At 45.9% G+C, this 17205-nt stretch overlaps 1 protein-coding gene and 1 non-coding gene across 2 annotated transcripts; both read right to left on the bottom strand.

Moving 5' to 3' along the window:
- Positions 1-3625: 3625 nt before the first annotated feature.
- On the bottom strand, positions 3626-3730 carry LOC118612814. The gene has a single exon (XR_004955073.1). It is a non-coding gene; the product is annotated as a U6 spliceosomal RNA (small nuclear RNA).
- A 2896-nt stretch (positions 3731-6626) lies between these two features.
- Positions 6627-16554, bottom strand: CCDC105 (coiled-coil domain containing 105). The gene is made up of 9 exons (XM_016157669.2): positions 15885-16554; positions 14685-14789; positions 13194-13392; positions 12691-12857; positions 12462-12557; positions 12259-12372; positions 11386-11626; positions 6933-6995; positions 6627-6637 (listed from the first exon to the last, which is right to left on the bottom strand). Exons 1-9 carry the CDS (start codon positions 16452-16454, stop codon positions 6627-6629), a joined length of 1566 nt encoding a protein of 521 aa, XP_016013155.2. The 5' UTR covers positions 16455-16554.
- Between the last annotated feature and the right edge of the window lie 651 nt (positions 16555-17205).

The following is a 17205-nucleotide window of genomic DNA, read 5'->3' as shown; positions in this document are numbered from 1 at the left end:
GCTCAAAAGTGATGCAGCTGGGGTCAGAGGGCAGCTCTCCTAGACTCCTGAATCTTCTTATTTTCTTTCCTTTACAGCCCAAGGTTCAGATCGAGAAAAAAGAAATGAAAAAAGGGCTTAGCCGCTCTCCCAAGTTCAGCCTGAGACGGTCACATGAGCTCAGCAGAGTAAGTGAGCCAGCTCAGTCAGTCAGGGTAACCTGAAGCAGGTCTGGCAACCAAAGAATTCTCTCTGTCCTTCTCTACATGGCCTGGGCATCAGTCTTTAATTGATTGAGACCCAATATAGTTTAAGACATTAGTTCAAAAGCTTTGCTGCACAATACAGTTGTCTGGAGCTTTAAGAACTCCTGTGGCACCACATTCTATATGGCTTTTTACGTCTAGTTCCTTTTACTTAAACAATGCTTTCAGTGTCCATCCTTATTGTAGCATATATCAGAGCTTCATTCTTTTGTTGTCTGAATAACATCTGTTGTATGAATAGAACACATTTCGTTTATGCATTCATCTGTTGACAGACATTTTGGTTATTGTGAATAAGAATGGGCTAATTTATATAAACAGAATTAACCCAGAATAATAATTTCAAGGGCTGGGAGAAGGAGGGAATGGACTGTTTAATGAATATGGGGCTTCCATTAGGCCTGCTGTACTCAGTGGCATTCTGTGGCCTGGTCCACCCCTTGGGCATCTATATGTCTCAGTTGTTCCCATCTCTACCATTTTGCTGTAGATGTGGGTGTATGTGTATGTGATTGTGTGTGTGTGTGTGTGTGTGTGTGTGTGTGTGTGTGTGTGTGTAAGGGGGTGAAGGTAGAAGAGATGCAAATAAGTGGGCAATCTCTATTCTAGAACAAGTAGACAATTGAGCAGAAGGCACGACAGCATAATGGTCCAAGAAGTAGGCTTCAGAATTAGACTGGATCGTGAAAGTAAGAGATAATAATGCCCACCTTAACTGAGTATTGTCAGGAGGTAATATTTTCAAAGCACTTAAAAAATTATCTGTTATTTAGAAAGCACTCTATTTTCCTTCCTAAATGCCTCTTAGACTCATTCTTTTCTCTCCAACATCACTTTCCATTTGAGATGGCTAACATCCATGATCTACAAAGTAGCTGCAGACTCCTAATTGATCTTCACAAACTGGTTGGTGACCTGGACAAGCCCCTGCCACACCCAGGACTCCTGCCTTTTCATTCTACACAAGGAGACTGGCTCTGGTCAGCTGGTCGGTGTTTTGGAAACTGCGTAGTCTGTGCACTGCTTGTCTTTTTCATGAGGAGGGTGAAGGAAAGAAACAGGATGGAGGTGGCTATGAACTGATACTATCAATGGGCTGAACCAAGTTTCCCAGGGAGGAACCTGGTCCTCAGCTCTGTGAGATGCCATGATTTAATAGTAATTAATGATGGCTGTAATGGCTGTGCTATTAATGAGGCACAAGATGAAGATAAAAGAATCATTATCATGTATTAGTGCCATGATCAAGCAGAAATGACAATTGTGGTTTTTCTTGCAAGGAATAGTCACGAACATGTTTTTGCATTCAGAAATGGATGAGGAAAGAGATGGAAACCAATGAGCAAGAGAGAATTCCAGCCAGTGTGTGAAAAAGTATCTGGGTGGAAAATTGTTGCTGGAAAAGGGATTTCAATTGAATTGTCGCAATTCTATTGTGTCAAAAAGATGATCATTCAACCCCGCAAACATCCCTGGCTTTAAATCTATACTAGCAGGAAGTGAATTTTGAACTCTGTATCCTCCCTCACCAAGGTTTCATCTCTTATGCCACTTGAAATGTATTTTTGGAGAGAGATGAATAAGAAAGACCCTCCCAAAAGCAAGGGGGACTGTGGACAAGGAAATTTCTCTAAAAGAGAAGAATGATGTGGGAAAGTGAAACTTTCCCTTAGTTTATCCAAATTCCCATTATGGCTAAACATGCATATCATATATGACAGTCAGAAAAACCTCTTCTATCCTAAGAAAACCACACAAAGAATGCTTCTTGTTTTTTCTTAAGCTGCTCAATAGTTTTTCTTCGCACAAAACCCCAAACAGATTAAATATTGGGCCCCGTGGTAGACAGCTTCTGACATTGCTCTCAATGGCCCCATTTGGTATTCACATTCTTGTGTGATCTGCTCACTTTGAATGTGGGCTGAACCTGGTGACATACTTCTAATGAAGAGAATATGACAACAGTGACCGGATGTCACTTCTGAGATTAGGGTACAAAAATCCTATGACTTCTGTCATGTTCTCTCTCTCTCTGGCTGTCTCACTTGCTTTGGTTTTCATACGTTGAGGATGTGAGCTGCCATGTTGGAGAGACCTGTGTGGCAGAAATGGAGGGCAGTCTCTGCCCAACAGCCTGTGAGGAAATGAATCCTTCCACAACCTTGTGGGTGAACCTGGAAGTGCAGCCTCCTCTAGCCATGTTTTCCGATGAGACCACAGCCCCAGCTTTGGGAGAGATCCCAAGACGGAAGACTGAGAGGAAATAAATGTTGTTTCAAGCCACTGAGTTTTTGGATAATTTGTTACATAGCGATATATAATGAATACAGGCCCATATGACTCCTTAAAAGAAAACAATGTATTGCTGATATTTTTCAGTACTGACCCTGACACAGAACCAGTGAGGAACTACTATTTTCCCCCTACCAATTAGAATGATGAACATAATAACTGTGCTTTTGTGGATTAGCTTTTAAGTATATGTCAATCTTAATTCTGAGAGCCAGTTCTCTGAAGATGAGACGCCCTTGCAAGTCAACAAAGCAAAACGAAATGAAACAAAACATGTGTTCAGCTTTCAAATTCACTCCTGAGTTTGTAAGCCATTTTTAAATTGAGATACAATCGACATATAACATTGTGTCAGTTTAGGGGATATAGGCATACCTCATTGCTTCATAGAGATTGCATTTTTTACAAAGTGAAGGTCCATAGCAAACCTGCGTTGAGCAAGTCTATTTGTTCCATTTTTCAGATGAAAGTTAGCATTCTTTTAGCAATAAAGTATTTTCGGTTAAGGTATGTACATTATTTTTTTAGACATAATGCTGTTGCATACTAAGTAGACTACAATATTGTGTAAATGTAACTTTTATATGCACTGGGAAACAAAAAAATTCATGCGATTCACTTAATTGCAATATTCTCTTTATTGTAGTGATCTGGAACCAAATCTGGCAATATTTTAGAGGTATGCCTGTACAACATAGTGATGTGGTACAATTATGTTGCAATACGATTGCCATTGTAGCACTAGCTAATTCCTCTGTCATGTCACATAATTACCATTTCTTCTAGTGGTGGGAACAGTTAAGATCTAGTCTCTTAGCAAGATTAATGTTTAAAATACAGCTTTGTTGTGTATAATTATGGTATTGTGTGTTAGATCTCTAAGACTTATCTACTGTTGCAAGTAGGTACCCTTAAACAACACCCTGAGTTTTTCTTGAGCAAAAGGAGCTTACTCTATTGCCAGAGAAGGATATCTTCAATAGTCTCCCTAGAAAGATTTGCCATTTGCTAATGACCAGGAGCTACTCAATGTTAACTCTTCTACCCATTTTATTTTTTTTATTTATTATTGTTTTTTTATATTTCAAAAAAATATGGAATGCTTTATGAATTTATGTCATGCTTGCTCAGGGGCCACGCTAATCTTCTCTGGATTATTCCAATTTTAGTATATATGCTACTAAAGTGAACACTCATCATGGAGGTTTTAAGGTTCCATCCCCTGTTCGACTCCCAACACTGTTTATTTGATGTGCATGGGGCAAATAACTTACTGTTTGGTTTACTGACCACGAGACTATGAGCCACTGCATTGGATCTGATAGAGAGAAATTCTCATCACCCAGGGTTTCTAGAGTTTGAGATAGAAGTATTTATGATGGGACCTTGGGTGACATACTAAATGGAAAAAAGGATACAGTGAAATAACCCCTCCTAACATGTTGCTGTATTTCCTTCCAGGATTTGGTCAAGAATTTTCAACTTTGCAAACTCACAAAAAGCACAGAGTAGAATGGTTATTACCAGGGATTGGGGGTGGGGTGGGGGTGGGTAAAGTGTGGGAAATGTTGGTTAAAGCATACAAACTTTCAGTTATACAAGATGAATAAGTTCTGGAAATCTAATGCACAGCGTGGTGACTATAGTTAACAATAATGTATTGTATATTTGAAATTTGCTAAGAGGGTAGATATTAAGTGTTTATTGGGGTAACATTGGTTAATACAATTATATAAGTTTCAGGTGTACATTATCATTTGATATCTATATATTCTATTGTGCGATTACTACCCAGAGTCCAATTTCTTTCAGCTACCATATATTTGATTCCCTTTACCTACTGCACCCTCCCCCAACCACCCTATATTTGACCCCTTTTACCCTGTCTAACTCTTCCTTCCTCCCCCACTCCCCAACCCTCTGGTAACCACTAGTCCATTGTCCATGTCCCTGAGTTTCTGTTTGTTCACTGCAGGACATTTAGCATCATTGTGGCCTCTACCCACTAGATGTGCAGCATCTCTACTACCACCCCTAGCTGTGACAACCAAAAATGCCTCTAGATATAGCCAAATGTCCCCTGGGGGGCAGAATTGCTCTAGTCGAGAAACTCTGTTTTTGTCTAATATCTGTTAGTTGCAAACTACTGCTTTAGTTCTATGAGTCTCCCCAATATAATGTCCCTGGCAAATTCTAGCCTGTGCTTGATTGCTTCTGTGTGTCAGAGAACTTACTACTTTACAAAGAATGTCCCCCATGTTTAGACATCTCTGAGAAGCAGCAAGATCTTCCCTAGTGTAGAATGGGAATGATCGCTACAGGATATGAGGTTTCCTTTTGGGGTCATGAAAATGCTTTGGAATTAGACAGAGGTGGTTGTTGCACAACATTGTGAATGTTCCAAATGACACTGAATTGTATACTTTAAGTGACTATGTCGTGTAAATTTCACCTCAATAAAAAATGAGCATGAATTTTACCATTTATGGAAACTTCCCTCTATATCAAGCACTGGGCTAAATGACATACAATATTGTGCCAATAAATTCTTATTGAAACCTGGTGAGAGAGGTACTTCTATTATCCATAGTTTTACAGGTGAGAAAACAGATGCTCAGAGAGGTTAAGTAAGTTGTTTAAGGTAACACTGCTAGGAAGCCCAGATCTGCTTCTCTCCCCTGATGATGCTGTACTGCTTCCCCTGCCAGTCTCTTATTTTCCAGGAAACCTGGAAGATAGTAAGGAACTCAGCAAAGTCATGGTGAACCAGATGATTACAAAGGAAACTTTGTGTTTCTAAAACTTAGAATTAAATAAGGTAATGCATGACTGTATGAACCTCACTTGGAATTGTGTTTTAGCAAATTTTTTTTGAAAGGCCTAATTTGACAAATTTGAATGCTATTATATTTGATGTTATTAAAGAATCATTGTTTTGGTCAGTGTAAAAAAAAGGCAATGAATATAGAAACACTCTGCAAACTTTAAGTTAATCTATTTATATGTTCATTGATTCATGTAACACAGATTTACCCAATGTTTGTTACATGCCAGGTACCAGGGATGCAGGAGTAGTAAGACAGATACGCTCCCTCTCTGTAGCAAATGTTGATAGTTGCACGCCAGTATATCCTCAGCACAATTTCCCTGGTGTGCACACCTGCTAGCCCCTGCAGCTCCCTGACTGAAGGCTGTCTCTGGCCGTTGAAACTGGCTTTGGCCCATTCAAAGGGGAGGCCAAAAGTGTTGGGTGTTACCCCTCAACCTTGGGAGCAGCTCTCAATCAATGACTGACTAGAGCTGGTGGATAAGCACCCCAGCTCTGTCGCTTCTTGGCTGGGATAACTGAGGTATATACTTTCCATGATCTCTGAGAGGTCCTGGTAGGACTGAGCCTCAGTTGCCCATGGTGGTAACCCAACACTGGCTGCCTTGTCTTCCCCGCATCACTGCCCTGCTCCTACCCTGTGGCTTCTTGGGATCGCTTTCCAGATAAACTTCTTACATTTGAATTCTCATTTCAGAGTCTGCGTCTAGAGCACCTCAAACTAAGCCAATACTCCAAAATGCCCTTAGGGACCTGACAATCACCGGACTGTCACATAGAAATGGGATGAAAATTATGAAGGAAAAGTGCAGGGTGTTATAATGTGTACATGGAAGTTTTGACTTAGTCTATGGGACAGGAAAACTGATGGTGCTAGATGGGAAAAGGGGTAGGGAGAGGATTTTCTTCTTTTTTTCTTTTTAATGTTTTCCTCTCATCATGGATGACAAATAGTGTTCTTAGAAATGTCTTGGTAACAAGTGTTGTTAAGCAATTCATGACACGCATTATAGAATGGGTATAACCTCCATTCACTAATTTAACACTGAGGGAGATAATTCTCTGAGCAGAGAGAAAACATGCTTGGAGGCAAAAGAAAGCTTGATGTGTGGCAGTAAGCCGAATAACCTTTCCCTCTCCAAAGATGTCCATGGTCAAATCTCCGGAACCTGTGAATACATCACCTTATGTGGCACAGGGACATGGCAGAGGTAATGAACTATCTCAGGATTCCCTAGGTTACACTGGTGGGCCAAGTATAATCACAGAGCTCCTTATAAGAGGAAGGCAAGAGGGTCAGAAGTCAGAAGACGGAGATGTGACAGTAAAGCAAAGAGTTAGAGTCAGCGAGACATTTAAAGATGCTGCTCCTGGCTTTGAAGATGGAAGAAGAGGCCACAAGCCAAGAAATGAAGGCAGCCTCTAGAAACTGGAAGGGACAAGGAAATGGATTCTTCCCCAGAAGCTGTCTGGCATCTTGATCTTGGACTTCCCAGCCTCCAAACTGTGAGCTACACATTTCTGTTGTTTACTAGCCACTCAGTCTGTGGTATTTTCTTATAGCAGACCAAATGGACTAAGACAGTGGGGCTGTGTTCTAGGGGCAATGGATCCTGTTTGTGGTGGTGGCAGTGCAATGATCTGCTCTGTAGACTCGAATGCTTGTGCTGGCTGGGATGTGTTTGTGCATTACAGGGAAGATGGCAACAGGAGGACCAATTAGGAGGCTGTAAGACCATCGAGGCAACAACAGATGGTTCCTTAGCGCGGTGGATGGAAAAGGCGGGTTGTATAGGGCAGGAGATGGAGGAAAACAGATTTATAATTTTTAGGAGTAAAATCAACAAGGTGTTTGCCAAAAAGTCTGCTTCAGTTGCTCAGCATAGTGTCTGGCTTCAGCTGATGTAACCAAATGACTAATTGAATTACTTCGTGGGCCCTTTGTAAAAAAACTTGAAACAATTATTTAAAAACTGCATTGGTATGAGTTATATAAGCTCCCTAGAAAAGTCAAATCGTAGCGACAGAAAATAGAATGGTAGTTGCCAGGGGTGGAGGGCGGGGGGAGGTTGGGAAGTTAGTGTTTAACGGGGACAGTGTTTCAGTTTTAGTTTTGCAAGATGATGGTGGTGAAGGCTGCACAACCACGTGAATGTGCTTAATGCCACTGAACTGTGCACCTGAAATGGCTACGATGGTCACTTTTATGTTTTATGTATTTTATAATTTAAAAACATTGAAAAAGAACCACATTGATACAAAGATCAGTCTAATCCAGGCTGACTTTATCATTTGAATGATTTCAATATTAATATTTATAATATTTTATAATTAATTATATTGTATGACCTATAATATAATATAAAATATTATATATAGTATAAATAATATATAATGTTATATATTACATATCCATGTTTCTTCTAACTTTAAAAGAAATTAAAATGCAAACATTTGCTTGGGCCCATTCGGGACTGTGGTTGGTGCAGGAGTAGGCCCTGGGAAGGAAATGCATTTCATAGACTGGTGTGCAGCAGACTCACCTGAGGAGCTCATTAGACATGCATAGGTCTCCAGGGTGGTCCAGGAAGCTGCTTTGTTGACAAGCAGTGTAGGTGTTCTCAGGAGGTTGGTACCTGGCCCAGCACCTGGCCCATTCTTTGAGAACAGTGCTATCCCCACGTGGGGGAATCACCACACTTTTTAAAGTCCAGACTTAATCCCTCACTTGCTGGGTGGTCTTTAAAATCTTGCCACTGCTCAGACCTATTTCTTCATCTTTCATGTGGGGATGATGGCACCCACCTTATAGTGTCATTAAGACATTAAGAGGCTCCCCCCCCCCCTGCTGCCATGGCGCCCATGACTCAGCCTGGGGAAGCAGCTGAAATCTTAACTGAAGCAACTGAGGGGGTTGTACAAACGTTATTGGGAAATATTGGGTAACTGATATTACAAATGAGCTGTGTCGGCAAGAATGAAGATGATAGGTTCAACCTAGAGGGTAAGGCATTGCATGCAAGGGGAGAATTTGCACCCCCATGAGAGACTTATGGGCAGGATAGATAAAGACACAGGCAAAGGGGCATTCCCAGCCCCAGGAAAGACCTGCGAAGGGCTCACAAGTTAGCAGGGCGCTGGTGGTTCTGCCCTGCGAGGATGTGCAGACTGCATCCATGGGCTTCCTTTCTCTCTGGCTTTGACCAGTGGGGAACACTGACCAAGAGGCATCCACTTGGCAACACTGCAAGGTTGGCTGCTTCTGACTACCTCATTGCTTCAGACTTACCAGGGCCAAAGCTGGCTCCCCACAATGATTAGCACCTTGGTACTGTGCTGTCCCTACATCTTGCCTACGCCTTTGCAAATATGGGCGATTCTTATTATTTGCGTTCATTATGTTCTATTAAGTTGCCCAAATACTCGACCATTGTTCCCAGGGGAGATAGAAGAAGTGGGTTCTTGTGAGCTCCTGGTCACATTTTTGTCAACTAATCAATACATAATCTCATTTTATGTGTGTGTCTGTTTAAAGATGGTTTAGTTGATATATATTGTTCAATAAAAAAAATACAAACATATTAATGTGAGTCATTAATACTAGAATCAAGGCCAACAGCACTATAACTCATACCCAAATGAAGCTTATCTAACATACACATTTTCTCTGTAAGGCACATCCCAGCCTTCCTTCATAAGAAACACTAGACAGCACTTGAGTACAATACTTAGGGGCTGTTTTAAACAGCAAAACCACTAATGAAAAGAACAAAAATACTAAAAATCATAGCACTAGACCTAGAAAAGGATACTCAGTTTTTAAAATTATAGTTGACATATATTATATTAGTTTAATGTATATGATAGAGTTATTCAACATTTATATTCCTTATAAAGTGATCACCATATAAGTGGAGTAACCGTCTGTCACCATACATAGTTATTTCAATATTATTGACTCTATTCCTTATGTTGTACATTCCATCCTCTTAACTTATTTTATAACTGGAAGTTTACATTTTTTAATCCTCTTTCCCTTATTCATTCTTCCCCATCCTCTTCCTCCCTTCTGACAACCATTGGTTTGTTCTCTGTGTCTATGAATTTGTTTGTTTTATTTATTCATTTTGTTATTTAGATTCCGCATGTAAGTGAAATCATATGGTACTTGTCTTTCTCTGACTTATTTTACTTAGTATAATATCCTCTAGGTCCATCTATGTTGTCACGAATGGCAAGATGTCACTCTTTACTATGGCTGAGTAATATTTCACTCAGATACTTTTTGACAGAGACAGCTAAAATAAGAAGGCAGAGTGTCACACTGTTTGACCTTAGCTTATTTGACCATGTTGGGCCACTAGAGTCTTTTACTGCAAATGACCATGAAAGCACCACAGTAATAGTTTTAGGGGTTACAAATAAATTTTAGTGAGTTAGGTAAATTCACCATCATCTCTTTGTTAAACTTCCTTCGAATTGCATGTGCTACCTGCTTCCTGTTGGTATCCTGATTGGTACAGGGAGGAAGTCTCTGAAGAAAATTCCTGGAGAAGTCTGAGCCCCAGGGAGCTCCCGGGGACCCTCAGATTGTGAAGTCCCTCTAGAGATAAGGAAACTGACTGTGATGCCTAATGGTTGACTCAGAGATGGTTGGTTTGAACCCCTTAGCCCTACTCCTTCTCAGCTCTGTGATCCTGGGCAGGCAGCTCCCATTTTCCTGTGTATTCCTCTGTCAAATGGGGATACTGAATCCATCTCCGCTTGGTTGTTCTGGGGACCAGTGAAGATCCTGGTGAACCCATGGTAAATACTTGCAGTGTGGAGCAAGAGAGAGTGCAGACCAGGTTTAGCCCTCCATTGTCCCTCGCTAGCTCTGTGACCCTGGGAAAATGAGTTCACCTTCCTGAACTCTATTTCCTTCTCTGTAAAATGTCGGCGGGGCTACGTTGTGTCCACGTGACTGGTTGGGTTTGCCAAAAAGATAAGGCTATTCTCGGCACATTCGTGGTCAGTTCCACGAGGTTAGGGACCACATCTGTTTTGGTTACTCACTGTATCCCCAGCACTGGTAGAGAACAGTTGCTTGGGAAATATTTGTGGTTTGAACAAACACCTCTTATTCTATGTATGCCACACCCTGGAATCTCCCCATGGAGAGCACATGATCATCACAGCTTGTAGTGAGGAGTTCTGTGATGGGAGGGTGTCCGAGAGGCTATGAGAACAGAGAGGAGAAACTGAGCTATGCCTGGATGGGTGGGTGTGGTTGGGTTGGTTTCCTATAGGGGGCCACACTAGAGCTGCATCCAAAAGGACAATGTTGGCTGCACTTGATCTGCTTGTGAGCTCCCTGAGAGCAGGGACCATGTCAACCCTGTTCACTTTTGCATTCTCAGTACCTGGCACTTTCTTAGGGTCTCAAAAAAAAAAGTGAATGGAGGATGCTGTGAATTTTGAAGAAGCAATCCCTCCAACCCCCATGTAAATGAAGAAAAGGGCAATGGGATGCAATGTTACCTTCCCACTTGAGCTGCTTGGGGTCCCGGGAGAATAAACCTCCACTAGAGAGGACTACAGGGGAAGCTGCTGTATGACATTGGGCATCTGCTTAACCTCACTGTGCCTCAACTGAGGCACAGTTTCCTCAACTGAGGTAGGTGCTGTAATTCTTCCTGTTTTACAGGTAGAGACACTGAGGCAAGAGAGGGACAATGACTTGCCCAAGGCCACACAGCTTTTCTTAGGGAGCTGAGATTTGAACCCCAGAAATCTGGCACCCAAATTCATGCTATTAACTTCTAGGATACATTGCCCATAATGTGTTGTAGGTTAAGTCATCTATATACAATAGATGCCTACTAAGTGCAATTATTGTTATTTTTAATTATAATTCTCCTAGAGGGCGCTGGGTGGGTCAGGGGAGAGGGAGGACCACCAGGCTGTGAATGCCTGCTCCAAACCCCAGCCCAGGTGCGCTGGATCGGCCTGCTGGGGCAAAGGGTTGCGTCTGTCACTTGCCGGTGGGGCGAGACTCGGCGCGCGGCGGCGTGCGCGGGTCCCAGTCGTTGACCAGGCCCTGCGCCTGCTGGTAGCACACATGCGGGTGCCGCTGGCGGAGGCGCAGGCGCACCACGTCGTAGTCCGTGTCGTGCCCGATCTTCTTGGAGCTGAGGCTGTGGGTGAGCTTCTGGCGCTCCGCGAGCAGATCCTTCAGGTTCTTTTCCAGATGCGACATGTGGCGCTGCATTTTGTCAGTGCTCTGGGGAGGGGGCGGGGCCATGCTGGGGGACTTACGTGCTGGAGCGAGGGCGGGGCGGGGCGTGGTGGGCGGACACAATCGGCCAGGCGCGCGAGTGAAAGAAGCTCAGCTGAGGAGGGGGCGGGCCTCGGATTGGGGGTACACTCTTGGGCCAACTCTGTGTGCAGAAGGGACCCGCCTGGGGAGGAGCATAGCTGAGGAGGGGCGGGTCTCGCGTAGGATTGAGGGCGACACACCTGGGCCAGATGTGCTTGAAAAAGAACCGGCCCCGCGATAGGGCGGGGCTGAGGAAGGGAATGCACCTGCAGAATGAGGGACAGGCCGGATCTGGGATGTGGGAGAGCATCTGGGCGAAATGTGCAAGAAGGAGCCTTCTCAGGGCGGGGCTGGGAGAGGAGTCCTGTCAAGAAGGAGTGGGGTGGAATGAGGCGGACAGAGAGAGGTTGAGGGGACTTATTTGAGACAGGTGTGGTTATTTGAGTGCCTCCTCCTGGGCGGCAGTTGAATGACTGACAAACCTGAGTGAAGGGGTCTTACCTGGGCCAGGTGTGCTTGAGGAAGGAGTCTTACTAGAGCGAGGCCGCGCCTAGAGGGGGTGGGGAGACGCGGAACTGGGACCGCGAGGGGCATACCTGGGCGAGGCGCTTGGCCTCAGGCAGTTGGGTGCCCACGTGTCTCTGATACACGCGAACCAGAGGTCTGTCCAGCTTCTCTCGAGTCTCCAGGTAATTTTTTGACAGAGGACCCTAGAGGAGTGAGGTGTGCGGAGCAGTGAGGTCTATCCTAAGCGGATGCCCCTGGCCCCATCCCTGCAGACCCTGTCCCCAAACCATACCTTGATGAAACCGCGGGTGATATACATCTCTTGGTTGAATTTTGTGCATCGGTGGATAGTTCCCCTCATTAGTCCTAAGGTCATGTTCATTTTTTCCTGGTTGGGTTGAGCACAAGGAGATCACGCTGGCTTCCTGTCCCCTCTCCTCCTGCGTCGCCCTTCTCTGGCTTCGGTACTCTCCCAACCTCGCCCCCGGCCACCACCTGTGAGAGACTCCTGCTGTCCACACCTTCAGCTCCGAGGTCTCGCGCATCTTTTGGGTCAGCGAAGCGCACACGCGATCGCTTATTTGCTGCTGTTGCTCGCGGATACCCTCCTCATTCTTTGCCATTTCTTGCAAGGTGTCCTTGGACTCCATCAACAGTCTCTTGGCTTCATACAGAGCCGTGGCGCACTCTGCGGGAGGGAGAGACGCGGTGGGGCGCTACTCCCTCCTTTCCCCCACTCTGGCTTTCTGCGTCCCCCTCTCTGTTTTCATGTGGTGGTGGGTGGTGGGTCGTGGGCGAAGGAGCTTTACTGAGGGACTGGGAGTAAATCCAGGGGATGGGCTGTTAGTGGGGTTAGTATGAATAGCATGCGGGAGTGACTGAGCCGTGTGGCAAGCAGGAGTGAGCAGGGGAAAGAACTAATCCAGAATGTGGGCTTAGCTGGAGGCTGGTCGAGGGGATCGGTTCCCCAGGGAAAGAGTGGGTGGACACCCACTGTAGTGGATTCCTTTCTGTGGATGCCTACCTGGGGTAAAAGTGCCCGCAGAGTCTGGAGGAGGCATTTTCTGGCCCTGAATGCGCGTGGTGGGGAGGCTGGAGAGGTTCACCCAGGAATGGTGGCCAGCCTGCTCCAGAACCTTGTCCAGTGGCTGGTTCATTAAGTCCACAGCTTGGAGCCTCTCCTTACAGCAGAAGGCCAGAGTGTCCCTGCAGGAGGCCAGGGTCTGAGGGCAAGGAAGGAGAGAGAGGCAGAGATGAAGGCAGAAAGTGAGTGGGGATGTTGGAGGGAGGTAGCTGGAACAGATTTTTCTGCTGGAGGCTGCAAAGTGTTTCTGCCTCCAAACTAACTCTTTCCAGTTCTTGTTGTGTCTCAAAAGAGTGATTTCCAAATCGAAGAAGCTCAGACACTCCATCCTCTCACCCCCTTTCCAGAAGCCTTCAGCAATAGGGGAGGAGGGGAGCAGTAGGGGCTAGTGGCAGCTTCCCTGTCCTGGATGTCAATTGCTTAAGTTCTGGGTCTGGCTTTGCCATGGCACCCCAAGAAAGCCCCTCCCCCATCGATTTCTTCATCTCTAAAGTGGAGAGGTAGCACTGGCTAGACCTATATCTCTGTCTTCCTGTGCCATCTCTTTCCTCCTCAACTTGCATTCAGGGTTTATCCCTCCCAATCCCTAGCCTCCAAGTCTCCCTCCCTCTTCTCTAATCAGTATCGGGAGCCCTCTTCAGTCCCCAGAGTCCCCCCACACCCTTACTGATTCAAATGTATATATACATTCAGCCTCAAAGAAGAAGAAAATCCTGCCATTTGTGACGACATGGACAAACCTGGAGGATATTACTCTAAGCGAAATAAGCCAGATGCAGAAAGACAAATACTACATGACTCACTTATATATGGAATCTAAAATAGTCACAGTCATGGAAGCAGATCATAGGATGGTGGTTCCCAGGGGCTGGGTGGAGGGAGAAATGGGGAGTTGTTGGTCAAGGCATGCAAAGTTTCAGTTATGCAAGATGACTAAATTCTGGGGATCTAATGTACAACAATGTGGCTGTAGTTAACAATACTGTGTTCTATAACTGAAATTCGCTAAGGGGGTGAATCTTTAGTATTCTCATCACACAACACATAAGTATGTGAGGTGATGGATATGTTAATTACCTTGATTGTGGTGATCATTTCACAATGTATACAGATATCAAATAATCAGGTTGTACATTTTAAGTATATATATGTGTATATGTAATTTTAAACTGCTTTAAGGAGCTAACTCAATGACTGCACAGGACTTGGCACAGAGCGGGTGTTCACTATTATTCTGATGTCCAACTCCACTCCTCAGAGCCCCAGTTTTTCCATTTAGCAAAGCAGAAATATGGCAAATGTCAGATCAGAGTGGGTGGGCCGAGATGTTTGCTGTTGCTACTGTTTCCTATGGTCAGAGCAATTGCTCATTAGGCAGCCAGGGGTCCCCCCCCCCTTTAGCCCCTTCACTGGGTTCCAGGTATTCCCGACCTTGAGCAAGGCCTCTGAGTTTTCCATGTCTCTCTCCATCTTCCTCTTCATCTTCTTTAACTCATCTTTCTCCCAGGTAAGCATACTGTCAGCTTTGTCAGGGACCTGAAGAGCAGAGAGACTCTCACACCCTCAGGAGAGTTCTCCTTCCGGGGGTGGTAGAGGGTTTGCCAACCTCATAAACCCTGAGTTTGGAGAATGGAGTTGGGAGTACTCTCGCCCTGTGGGGCTCTCACTTTCTGAGAAGACTTTATAATTTCAGGAAACTCACTTATCAGCTGGAGGGTGGGGCTATGACTCCTCCCTTTTACAGGGAGGAGTCCAGTGAGCTGGGATGGAGGTGACATCACCTTAGGGGGAGGCTTCTCTAAGGCTGGAGGTCCCCCTTTCTTGATGACGGTATTATCCTCAACTCCCTAACTAGAAGTGCAGGGATCTCATCATAGTGATGATGAGGACTTGTCTTTTGGGGGACTTACTCTCTGGATTTGGGGACTAACACTAGGAATTTCATTGTGAGTGAGGTTCTATTCTTCCCCAGGAAGACTGGAATGTTCCTCCCTTGAGGGTGGAGGTCTAGGATTTCACTTTGCAGGGAAGATTTCACCAGGATTGGGACTAGGGGTGTCACTCTGTCTCCTTGGCTGGGGGCTTAAATCTTGGGTCTGGGGGCTGGGAGTCTGAGGTTATCGCCCTATAGATAGGATCTGTTTCTTCCACCCCACCCCTCATGAGGCCTGAAGCTGGGGAGGCTGGTTTCAAGGGTTGAAACCAGGACATCACTCAACTCTTCTCAGCTGGGTATTTCACTGGATTTGGGCATTGACAGTCTCATGCCCACAGGAGGGTTTCACTCTGTGGGCCTGGGGGCTAGGTGGGTGGATTGTGTGCCTGGGCTGGGGCTTGTGGGTTTCACTCTTGGGGAAGAATTTCATCTAGTTTGATTCTGGGGTCCCATCTTCTCTCCCTGGCTGGGGGACTGGGAAGGAAATCCAGTCTGGGATAATGGGACTGAGGATGCCACCCACCCCCGTGGGGCGCTATCCCACTCCACCTGGGGACTTGGGGACCAAGGGCCTCATCATGGGGGTGTCCTTACGCACTGCACCTGGGGAGGGGTGTTCTCTCTATGGGGCAGGTTTTTCCCAGCCTAAGCGAGGGCCTCAGTTTTGGCGACCTGGCTTGAGGGAGTGGTCTCACCTTCTCAGATTTGGGCCGGTAGCCCCGAAGCTTGACGCTCTGCTGGTTAATCAGCAGGCCCTTTCGCACCTCACTGAGCCTGTGGTCTGTAGCCTCACGCTGGCGCTGCAGAAGCAGCAGCTGCCCATTGACTTGCTGCTGCGCACGGCACAGGCGGGCGGCGGTGAGGCGCGCCCCACGTGCGTGTGCATGCACCACCTCTGCTGTCTGCATGGCCAGTGCGTCGCGGGTCAGGGGCAGCGGCAGGCGCGCGCGCCAGACTGGTGGCTTCATCTTGCTCTTCCACAGTGTGACGCCTTCGCCAGGTGGCGGCTTCTCCACGGTGCCCCCACCTTTGATCATTTCCACGTGGAAGCGCCATGGCTGGATATAGGCAGCCCGGCAGAGATGATGTGCCATGTGCGGGTCCTGTACGCTGTCCTTAGGTTGCCACATGGTCACTGCCTCTTGCCCACAGCGCTGGGTCAGCTGGTGCGCCTTCTGCATCTTGGCCCGCGCCGCCTCGCGCCATGCTGGAGCTCCTACGCGCATGTCCTGGCTGTGCTCAACCGGGGCTATTAACACAGGCATGGTTCCTGCTTGGTGCCCTAGCCTGGCCCAGATCCTTCACAAGGAGAGGAAGGGACCCTCAACCACACGCACCTCCTTCCTAGCCTGAAGAATGAATGAAACAGAGCGCCCATCACCATGACAACATTGGCAAGAGTGCTGACAGAGTTCCAGAGGTGGGGGAGGGGAAAGGCGACAAGGAGGCAGGCGTGTTAGTTGTAGTCTTTACTTGGAAGTTCAGAAGAGTTGGCTTGGAATCATGACTCCTTGAGAAAGATGACCTCATTTAGCCTACCTCTCGCTGTTGCTTCTAATCCTCCAGCGTTGGGCCTTCGTCCAGCTCTTAAGATACACTAAGCTCTTTCCCACTTCAAAGTTTCACAGTTGCTTTTCCTTCTGCGTGGCATACTCCCTTCCATATCTTCCCCATGGCTGTCTCCTTTTCAGTCTTCAGACACCAGCTTAAATACCACCATCTTAAAGGGGTTTTTCCTTAGCACTACATCTAAGTTCTACTCTCTCCTATCATTCAGGATTTTTAGTGCAAGACACAGTAAAAAATGACCTGACAACCACAGCCAAACAATGCTAAGACCTGTGGTAGCTCTTGAGGACATCATGGCTACCACTGCAGAACTCTCGGCTCTGTCTGTTTCCCGCTCCCCGCCCCCAAAATGTCACTGCTACTGCAGCAGCAACTAAGTCAGTTCTCCATGGTACCTGCTTCTTTGTCTCCTTAGTTCTCAGGGTCAAAGATGGCATCTAATTAACT

The sequence above is a fragment of the Rousettus aegyptiacus genome, unplaced genomic scaffold (assembly GCF_014176215.1).
Source record: "Rousettus aegyptiacus isolate mRouAeg1 unplaced genomic scaffold, mRouAeg1.p scaffold_m13_p_16, whole genome shotgun sequence".
In the NCBI taxonomy this organism is placed as follows: domain Eukaryota; kingdom Metazoa; phylum Chordata; class Mammalia; order Chiroptera; family Pteropodidae; genus Rousettus; species Rousettus aegyptiacus.
The sequence above is the reverse complement of the archived record's forward strand: the minus strand, read 5'-3'. Positions and strand labels throughout refer to the sequence as shown.

Coding starts and splice junctions, on each gene's coding strand:
- CCDC105 (XM_016157669.2), bottom strand. CDS start 16,454: ATGCCTGTGTTAATAGCCCCGGTTGAGCACAGCCAGGACATGCGCGTA. Junction 12,373..12,461: donor TCACCCGCGGTTTCATCAAG/GTATGGTTTGGG, acceptor TCACTCCTCTAG/GGTCCTCTGTCAAAAAATTA. Junction 11,627..12,258: donor AGGCCAAGCGCCTCGCCCAG/GTATGCCCCTCG, acceptor CCCCCTCCCCAG/AGCACTGACAAAATGCAGCG.